The 11,060-nt window shown below is 34.4% G+C and overlaps 2 protein-coding genes across 2 annotated transcripts; one reads left to right on the plus strand and one right to left on the minus strand.

Annotated features, from left to right (window-relative positions):
- Positions 1-1,876: 1,876 nt before the first annotated feature.
- Positions 1,877-3,036, minus strand: LOC127080216 (uncharacterized). Its single transcript, XM_051020544.1, has 2 exons — positions 2,491-3,036; positions 1,877-2,224 (listed from the first exon to the last, which is right to left on the minus strand). The coding sequence occupies exons 1-2, from the start codon at positions 3,034-3,036 to the stop codon at positions 1,877-1,879; spliced, it is 894 nt and encodes a 297-aa protein (XP_050876501.1).
- Positions 3,037-9,448: 6,412 nt separating this feature from the next.
- LOC127083915 (lectin-like protein At1g53070) lies at positions 9,449-10,783 on the plus strand. Its single transcript, XM_051024283.1, has one exon. The coding sequence runs from the start codon at positions 9,559-9,561 to the stop codon at positions 10,594-10,596; it is 1,038 nt and encodes a 345-aa protein (XP_050880240.1). The 5' UTR covers positions 9,449-9,558; the 3' UTR covers positions 10,597-10,783.
- Positions 10,784-11,060: the final 277 nt, after the last annotated feature.

The following is an 11,060-nucleotide window of genomic DNA, read 5'->3' on the forward strand; positions in this document are numbered from 1 at the left end:
GCTTGAATCTTGCTTGATCTTGCTTCCAATTGGCCTTGGCTTGACTTCAAATGCTTGCAGGAAGTGAAATGGATTAAGGAAGAGTTTGGATTCTTGGAGTTTCAACTTCAAAACTGAAGTGAAATTGAAACTCGATTTTCAATTGAAAAATTTCAAGTTTATCCTCTAATGGTGAGGGTTAGGATTGCAGGTTCAAATCTTGGGCAAGGTGTCCCCAATTCTGAGCATGAGGGGTCTTATTTATAGGCTATGCATTTGCTTTCCACACACTTCATTCAAAATGCCAAAATTAGAAATCTCACTTGCATGGATGCATGGGCGTGTGATAGACCCATCAAATGATGCCAAATGATCCATAATTATGTGTTATCCAACCAGAAATGATGTCACATAGCCATGCATAAAGGAAATGAATATTGAACATAAATCTTACCATATGGAACCTTGTGAAGAACACATGCGGAAGTTCATCAATTCTAGGCCAAATGAGGTGATCTTAGAATTTTTGGAAAGGTGAGATCAAGGGGAACAACTTTCTTGTTTAACACTTTTCCGTTTGAAGCTTGGATCATGAGTAATTTTGAGGTGGAAATTTGGGAAATCAAACATAATTGAAATTTTTCTAAGTCCCAAGTCAAATGTTCACTTTTTCCACCTCGAATAACTTTTTCTATGAGCTTCAAATGGAAAAAGTTCCTTCATAAAAGTTGTATGTATTTCAAACCTTTTAAATTTTTTTAAAAATTTGACCTCATTTGTATTTGGCATGAAAAAGTTATGCATTTTATAAGTTGAGGAAAATCTCTTATTAAATGGTAATGGCCCAAAATGACCTATAACCTTTCCTCTTGGCACATGCCTTTTTAAGTTGAATTTTAAGTTACTAAAATAATAAAAGTTGGAGATAACATAATGAATTTGATCATGAAACTTTAATGGTCTTCATATCATAAAAATTGAGCAAGTTATGGTCCTTGTAAGTTGACCTCCTAACTAGGGTTCAAACAAAATGACCTATAATCTTTCACCATAAAAAATGATTTTCCAAGCAAACTAGATCTTGACCTCAACATGAAAGTTTTTTGGAATGTCATAAGGAGTAACGTTTCTCTTGGAATCATTTTCATATGACCAAAATTGTAGGAGATATGGTCTAGGGAACCGTAGTTTTGACTAGTTGACTTTCTCTGGTCAACCACCATGAACCAACTTACAAACTTGAAATTATCTTAATATTTAGGACTCGTGGAGGATAATATATATATATATATATATATATATATATATATATATATATATATATATATATATATATATATATATATATATATATATAAGATGATTTAATATGAAGTATACCTTGAAATATTTGATCAAATATGGATGAAACTTGCTGAGGAAGTCATACAAGATACCTAGATGCATTAGGGTTTCTAAGGCAAACAAGCTTCAAACTCTTGATGAATTCTTGATCAAAATAATAAATTAAGATCATGGGGATCCATATATGATGTCTAGAACCAATGTTAATCGTCTCTTGATTGATATTTTTGCATTGAGGGTCTCAAACCCTAGTTGTGAGCTTGATAGGGCATTGGTGGATGCACACACTACCTATAAAAGAAACAAAACTATATATAAACATATTTTTGGATTTTTGGTTAGTAAACAAAAGAAAAATAAAGTATGATACAATCAAATATGCTTGGTGACCTCTCCCAATCCAAACCCAATGAATGAGGGGTAAGGAGGATGCCAAGGTGTGATCTTATAGCCAATGCAAATGATGAGATATCATGAGGGATCTTAGGGTAAAAATTGGGGTCTTACAAGATGCAAACATTGCAAACACCTGAGCTTCGTGTTCTAAGAGTTCTTATTCTTGCTTAGTAGGAAGAAACATCATCTCTTCATTATCAACAAACTCCAGGAATCTCACAATCTTACTGTAATAGTTTATATGAACGTAGTTAAACTCCAACCATTTCATTCCAAGAATAACATTAATTTGGTGCAAGGGTAGACACACCAAATCTATTGCAAAGCTCTTACCATAAATGGTCAAAGGACAACTCAAATAGACTAACACATTAGTTACAGAAACATTGGCAGGGGTATCTATAACCATACTCCCATTCATAGAAAATAATTTCAGACCCAATCTTGTAGCACACTCAAGCGAAATAAAGGAATGAGTAGCACCAGTATCAATAATAGTAATCAACTTCACATTGTTAATAAAATAAGTACCTTGAATCCAATTATCCTTCTTGGGAACTTATGAGCCACTTAAAGCAAACACTCTACCACTAGTCCAGGCAGCAGTAGCAACAGTCTTCTTCGGTTTCTGACATTGTGTACTGATATGACCCTGTTCACCAATTTGAAACAAGTTGGTTCATCATTCTTGCCCTCAGAAACTATGTGACTTGTATTTCGACACTTGTAACATCTCAGAACTTTGCCCACACAATCATTAGCACGATGAACCTGCTCACCACACTTGCAGCACTTCATAGTAGTAAGAGCACCTCCTTCACTTGTCTTCTTCCCATATGAAACCCTATGTTTAACCTTGTCAGCTGAAGTCACATATGACTTCCTACGACTCTGGTCTCTTCCTTTCTTATCACTAAGACTCTTGTAATGAGCAGTCCTAGCCCTGCAGTCTTCATCAAAGATCTTACACTTGTTCACTAAAATGGGAAACCTACAAATCTCTTGATAACCAATTCCTTGTTTAATCTCGGGACGCAACCCGCTCTCAAACTTGATACACTTGGATTCTTCAACAACTGCATTATTATAGTGAGAATAAAACTTTACCAACTCTTCAAATTTGGCAGCATACTCATCTAGTCTCAAATTCCCTTGTTTCAGCTCTAAAAATTCTATCTCTTTCTTGCAATGCACACGTGCAGGAAAATACTTTTTCTGAAATGCAATCCTAAATACCGCCCAAGTAATCTCAGCGCCAACAACTTTCAACCTTTGACGGGCGTTATCCAACCAATCATCAGCTTCCTCAGACAACATGTGAGTTCCAAACTACACCTTTCGAGCTTCGGTACAAGCCATCACACGGAAGATCTTTTCAATATCTCTCAGCCATGCTTGTGCTTCTTCCATATCATACCTTCCCTTGAGAGTCGACGAATTCTTCCTCTAGAACTTTCCCAACCCTCTAAACTCATCAACCGACGGATTCTGTTAAGCCTGAAGTGAATGAGCCATAGCTTCCAAGGCTTCAGAAATCGCTCTATCATTTCTACCTCCAACCATAACTCTGCACAAACGCAACCAACTATCAGAAGAAACAAAGCATTGATAATGTTTATACACTAATCAACCAACAAGGATAGACATTATACAAAAAACTGGATGGGCGGGCCTGCTCTGATACCACTATTGTAACACCCTTCTAAACCCCATGTATAATTAACGAAAATAATTAAACAATCACCAACACAAGGGTGTCACACTTCACAAAACATAAGCTATCCTGCCCCATAACACGGGTTACAACAAACATATTAACCTGTCATCTCATGATCACATTCGTTTAGGTATCATCACATTGGAATTCAACATCAACATTCAAAGAAGGTAGAATAACATATGACATTTAGTCTTAAACTTCAATTTTAATAACATCATAAATAGTCGTAAGTAGTTCAACTAAACAACTTAAAATATTCAACATAATACGATTCATCATAAAACACTATAATTTAATCCAAACATGCGACCCCAACCCGATGTTACATGATCAAAACATAATTCCACTACACAATAACAACTAATGGAAGTCACTTCAAAGCTTCCTTCCACTTACTTCAATAGGGTCTACTCATGAGTATCTGCATGATGCCCACGTAGAGGCAACATTCAAACATAAGGGGTGCGTAATCATAATCAATTATAAATGATATAAGTTAAAGATAGCTTACAACAAACATGTATAACCATTGACAACAATAACATGTTACTCTACTCACACCCATCACATCATCATCATATACAAGGATATTATATAATCCATAATTCGTCATCCAACATCATCATCATCAACAACAACCAATCAACAAAAATTCAATGTTAACACAATGAAAACTGACTAAATATGCATGTGGTACCAAGTTATGAACATTCAGGTTCATTATGCTTCATGTTATATCATCATCGGATACAGGATCCCCACCATAGGATCTAGTTAACTCTTGAATCGGAGCATATAAAAAAATTGCTACCCCACCATAGGTAATGCTTCATTAATTCCCCACCATAGGAATTAGCTACTCGCACTTAAACCCCACTATAGGATCAAGGTCATAACCTAATTAGAACCGAAGTTCCGACAACATGGATGCATGATTCACAATATGCAATAACAACAACATCAAAACACATACACATTGGTCCCCTCTTGACTGTGCCTGCCAACATCAACAAACATCATCAACATAATTTCATTATCTTCATATCATAATCATAAAACATCAACATGATATTATCATCATCATAAAACATCAACATAATATTATCATCATCATATAACTTATATTTCAACAATATGACAACACACCAATCAAATACACAAACCATCACATTGACACAACAAGGTAGGCACATAAATAATATTCAAACAATTAATCTATCACTACTAGGTTATATCCTTGAGTGTTAGCTTTCCAAGGCTTCAAACGAAACTTCATTTGGATACAGAAATTAAAAGTTATGATCGAAATCGTCGGACAATGTAAAAATAACATTTTAGGCAATTTTAGGCTGCATGTGTCGACATATGACCTCTTCAGGTCGACACATGACCTTGATAGGTCGACACATGCTACTGTTTTAGGCTAAAAACTCAGATTTTCAACTTTTAAACATCAACACACATACCTGAAGCTTATTACACGAATTTATATCATTAAGATCTAATTCCTTATCACTTTATCATCCTAATCTCATCCATTTCTTCGTGTAATCATGGATCAACAAACCTACTTAACTATAACATCAACTTCATCATTTTCAATCACTGATTCATATATTTTTCAATATAATACATGACACACATTAACAACAAATCACATACAACAGTAGCATCACCAATTATCATCAAATTTCACAATACAACATATATGTCTAACATTATCAATAAGGTTTTCACCAATATCAATCTCATTCACAAAGATTCATCATCAATCAAAATACTAAAACCCTAAATACCCTTCATGTCAACCATAATTGAGAACCATTACTCATCCTTACATTGTTATTCCTAGCAATGATCCCTTCAACCTCTAGCAATGATGCTCTTCATATGCTTATCCTTCCTTGCCCTAGCCTCTTTCTCTGCTCTCTCCTCACAACTTCATGTAGAATGCAAAATAGTCCCTCTTCTCCCAATTTCCATTTTTCTAATAATAATTATCCTTTAAAATATGATTTTCCACTTCTACTCCCAACTTACTCTCACAAAAGGTCTCATTGTCCTTATTTCCTCTACAGCTTATACTTCTATTTTATTTTAATTAGATAATAGTATAAAACTATTATTAATATCATATTTCCCTCTAACCTATCAATTCTCGTACATTAGTCAATTAATCTATTCTCCTCTAATATTTCTCTTCACTCCCAACTTAAAGACACATAACCCTTCAACATACAACAATCGAAAACATCATGAAAAGGAATATTCAACAAATAAAACATCAAAACATCTACTAGAAAGAATCAGGGTCTTTATCCTCTTGACAAGGAGGTTTAGGAACATAAAGTTGGTTCCCAGTGAGAGTAGGAGTAATGATGGATATAGCTACATGGATCTCTAGTTTGAAGGATGATTTGTGAGCCATTTTTTGTTTGAGAAGAAGTTGAGTTGTCTTGCAAGAAGAAGAAGAAGAAGAAGAAGAAGAATCATTGAGAACTTTGGGGAAGCTGGGAGAAAATTGGAGAGAAAAATGTTAAGAAGTGAGAAAGATACTATTTATAATTTTGGAGAAGAGAATCGGTTCCGTTTTAGTTTTTCTTAGAAAAAAGAAATTAAAAACGAGCTTTTTGACATGTGTCCCAGTAAAGCTTGATGGGTGGGAAGTTGGATATCCAAGCATGACCCACGATTTCCTAGGAACTCGAAGCCATGATGGCTAGTCTAGGCCTACACGTATAGAAAAGACGCTATAGGGAGTAGCCATTATGACGATGACGTCACAACACGACTGATAACACCAAAACACATAGTCTATTTTGACTTGATTTGCACATGTTTTAATATCATTTTGTTGCATTTTGTACTATTATGCTGATAGTTTATGCATGTTTCAGGTACTTTACGAGTAAGAGTCGATTTATGAAAAAACGAAATAAAAACGACGAAAAGCGGAGAAAATGACAAAAATACATTGATGGTCACCTACATGGCGCCCACCATGGCCCCTGCCATGACTAGGCAATCATGGAGCCCACCAGAGAGGAAATAGGAATCCAGGAAATGCAGTCAAAGGCTCGTGACGACCGTCACAAGCAACATGGAGACCGCCATGCACATCAAAAAGGCTAAAATCATAACTTTGCACTTGTGGCGACCGCCGTGCAGTCCGACACCTGAGAAATTGCAATAGAAAGAATCGATCTTTCCCTATTTCCCCATATTTTTCTACCACGAAATTTACACGATTAGGACTCAGTTCAACACCTATTACACTATAAATTGTCATTTTTTAGAAGATTTAAGTGTCCAAGTTTGATACGATTTTTCTGCAGTTTATTCTTTCATAGTTTTAGGCATAAATCACCATTGTAAAAGTAGTAGATTTCTCACATCGGGGAACTACTACACCATTAGTGTTTAGGCCTACAATATGTATAACGTTAGGATTAATCTCACTGTCATTTGAAGTTATTTTCCGTTCCGTTATGTGTACTCGAAGTTATTTCCGCATTAATTCCAGTTTTTCAGGTTCTTTATATAATTGCTTTAATTTAATTCTATTTGTTTGAAATTTATTTACTTGCAATGTTGTTAATAATTTCCATTACCATGAATTGCATGTTTATGTTTAATAGCATGTCCCGCTAAATTGCTTTGAGTCTGGTATGTGAGAACCTTCGTTCCAACGGGACTCGATAATAAGTTGACGTAAATCTTTTTATAAATTATTTTTCTGGTTTTGATTTTTAGTTTTAAGTCTGAAAAGTTTTGCACGAGAGCGAAGGCATTAAGGCTTCAAGTCAATACCACGAGAGTGTAAGGCTTGACCCGGATATTAAAAATTGGACATTAATCCTAAACACAGCGAGAACACTTTAGGATTACTTAGAATTTATTGGTTTTCAAAAGTTATTTATTGATTCAAGTGGGTTAGCGAGAGCAAACATATGGTCTAGAGTATAGCTAGAGTCAACAACACGAGAGTGTGAGATAAAGGTTTTTAAATTAATATTTTTCTACTGAAAAATCATTTAATACATTAACACACGCCAATAAATTATTGAGTCCCCGAGGTACACCGGGATCCACATTCTGATTTCTCTTTTCTGATATATTTTCTAAACCTTATTCTAATTTTAGTTTTAATTTCCCCTAAATCAATTTTTCATAAGATTTATATTTACATAACACCAATAGATAGCGATAAGTTTGATTATTAGTCCACGTGGATTCAATATCTTTAAAACTACATGATCCAACTGTGCACTTGCAGTTAGATATTTTGATATACTCACTAAGTCGCGACCAACGACTTCAAACAGTGTCGAAACTTCAAAAATCCACCTGTCGTTTTCAACAACGAAATCAAAAGTGACATTTTTAAGGGGCAATTTGTTAGCCTAAAAATTCCAAAAGGAACTCAACAAGGAAGTCATCTGTAATTTTCTCAAGCATAGGGTAAAGTTAAGTTATTTTCGACGGAAGGACTTGTCACAGGAGCAATAGGAGTCGAAGAGTCTGGCTAAGGACTTAGAAAAATTCTGAAGTTCAATAAGGTTTGAAGTTCGACAAATCGAAGGGCTAGAGTAAGAACGGATTCAAAATTCAAGCTGAAGTAACTGCTTTTTGGTCTTATCCAAATTAGCAGAGACATGTGGAGATCGAATCAAGCGAAAGTTACATGCAACAATGACGTGTCGGACGAAGGATCATTTGAATATCGGAAGGCAGTTAGTTTATAGCATTATAAATATGGATTCTAGCATTAGGATCAGGGGTGGCAAAAACATTGTAAACTTTGATTACACTAAAAGTACCCGCACATAAGAGAGAAAATAATTTCCTGAAAAAAATATACTTGTCTACCACTTTTACATTTATGCAAATACACCTTTTTTCCATTTAAATTTCTTTATTGTTTGTTTTTCTTTTAGAATTTAAAGACTAAGTTCGACACATTCGAAATCAGTCTGTTAGTTACATTTCATAAGTTATTTTATTGAAAATACTCAACATTCCGGACAAGAAATTCAACAAAATCGAATTACATATTTCCTTTTCTTAAAAACTCAACACAAATTTGCCCCAAAATTTACTAGTTTGATCCTTTAAGTAATTAACTCAAAATTAAGTGATTATTTACCAAAAACACAAGTGAACAATGTGTCATGTTGTTTTGCACAATCAATGACTTTTTTACCCACGGTAGTTTGTTTGACTACATCATTAAGAGACATAAAGTGTTATATATATATATATATATATATATATATATATATATATATATATATATATATATATATATATATATATATATATATATATATATATATATATATATATATATATATATATATATATATATATATATGAAGCTTTTACATACCACCATCAATTAAAAAATGAAAAAAAATGAAAAACATAAATTTAATATGGCTTAAATACATTAATATTATCTTTGAAATAAATAAAAATATCCAATAAAAAATATTAAAAAAACATAGGTGTTCTTTAATATTTACTCATCTCCACTTCTAAATTCATTCTCAATTTCCATCTCCAATTTCCATCAAAGAAGAATTTTAATCGTATCATGCGGTTCCCACACATATTCATCTACATATTTTAAAACTACACATTTTCACATTTTGCAAGCTTTCTTGAAAATAAAATTGCAAGCAAAATGCACCGACAAAGAAAAATTAAGATAAGCCATCTCCCGCGTTGGAAAATTTCACTGGTTCCTGAAGGCCGAAAGCCAGCTCTTAATGCAACAATTCCAGCTAAATTATTTATACTAATTTATAACACAAACCCTATTTCTATATATAGACATAAAACTACATTTCGTTAGTATATTTTAACCTATCAATATTTTCCATTTCAAATTTAGAAACACAACCCAAACAAACTACAAAATAGTTAAAAAAGAAAAATCATATATTTTATCCGTCTAAAATATTATTACACGGTTTATTAATTATAATTATTAAATTACTAAAATTATTTTAATTTGAGAGGTTGACATTGACAACAGCAACAAACACAGATTTCGAACTGTAGAAACACAAAAACATAGGAAAACACATTCATTCTCGTTCTTCTACCTTCCAAACATGGTTGCATTCTCCATCTTCGTTTTCTTCTCCTTAATCCTCTTTCTTCAACCTTCTTCTTCTTCTTCTCTTTCTATCTCCAATAACCCCAATTTCGACTCCGACATTGACATCTTCGGCGATGCAAAGCTTCTCGCCGATCACTCCGGTGGGTCCCACGTCAGACTCACCCACCATTCTTCTCTCACCGCCGGTCTCCTCCTCCGTCATAGCCCCGTCACGTTCACCAACCCCACTTCCTTCTCCATCGAATTCACATTCTCCATTACTCCCGATCCCGGCGATGGTCTTATCGTTCTAATCATCCCCGGCGATCTCTCATCTGCATTCCCAGGTAATGGCTCCTACGGTCTTTCCCCTCCGACAAACAGTTACCTCGGTGTCGAATTCGATACCTCGAAGGACAATGATGTTGGTGATGTGAACGCGAATCATGTCGGTATCGACGTGGGAAGCCTCATCTCCGTCGCTGTTGCGAATGTCTCTGAATCGAATATGGTTTTGAACAGTGGCGAAAAGTTGAAAGCTTGGGTTGATTATGAAGCTGGGTCGAAAAGATTGGAAGTTAGGTTAAGCAAATTGAATGAACCGAAATCTTTGAATCCGATTGTTTCGCATGACATTGATTTGTTTAAGATTTGGGGTAATGAGCCTGTGTTTATGGGTTTGAGTTCTTCGAATGATGCTAATTCTGTTCAGGTTGTTCGTGTTTATTCATGGAAGGTTAGTTTGAAGAAAGTTTCAAATTCATTGCATTCTGAACCTGTTAACCCTGAAGAACATGGACAAGAACATGAACAAGCCGTGATTGATGCGAAAAGAAAGTATCGTCCTTTGACATTTCTGGCTGGTTTGATATTTGGATCTGTTTGTGTTGTGTTGGTGACATTTGTGGTTTTGTTTATGTGGGTGATTTTCTTCCATAAACGTGAAGAAGAGTCTCTAGCTAAATTGCCTGAACACCCTTCTGATGTAAGGTATGAAAGGATTGATGTTGCTGTTGACAAGAATGCTGAAGATCACGAGGAACAACATTAGAGGACTTGATATGGAATTCTTTTGTTTGGTAGGAAATTGTAATGTTGTTGTTGTTGTTTTCTGTCTATATTTAATTAATGTGGGAGATTCTTTTTTAGGAGATTATGATATTGTAGATTCATTGTAAACCAACTTTGTAAAATACTTGTACTTCATCATGATTGGGAACCACTTTTCGTTTCATTCATTCAAATCTTGTTTATTAATGTTATATGTAATTTGAACTTTTGTTTAGATTTGTGCAGGTTAGTAAAATTGAGTTTTCTCATATATATGTGTTCATGTTGTTAAATTGTGCATGATTTGTTTGAGATCATTTTTCCAATTACATAAGAATTGGGAATTGACCTTTCTCTTCCTTGAAGTGCTATATCGCTTGGTCCCTCCAACCAAACAAACATGTTGCTTTTAAGACATACGAAGACTTAAGGTTGGATGATAGAACAGGTATGGTTGCTTTGATG

Source organism: Lathyrus oleraceus, chromosome 5, assembly GCF_024323335.1.
Source record: "Lathyrus oleraceus cultivar Zhongwan6 chromosome 5, CAAS_Psat_ZW6_1.0, whole genome shotgun sequence".
Taxonomy (NCBI): Eukaryota; Viridiplantae; Streptophyta; class Magnoliopsida; order Fabales; family Fabaceae; genus Lathyrus; species Lathyrus oleraceus.

Excerpts from the sequence above, each read along its gene's own strand:
- LOC127080216 (XM_051020544.1), bottom strand. The coding sequence starts at position 3,036 with ATGTTGTCTGAGGAAGCTGATGATTGGTTGGATAACGCCCGTCAAAGG. Across the intron at positions 2,225-2,490 it reads GCTGCAAGTGTGGTGAGCAG|TTGATTACTATTATTGATAC; the intron begins GTTCATCGTGCT and ends AACAATGTGAAG.
- LOC127083915 (XM_051024283.1), top strand. The coding sequence starts at position 9,559 with ATGGTTGCATTCTCCATCTTCGTTTTCTTCTCCTTAATCCTCTTTCTT.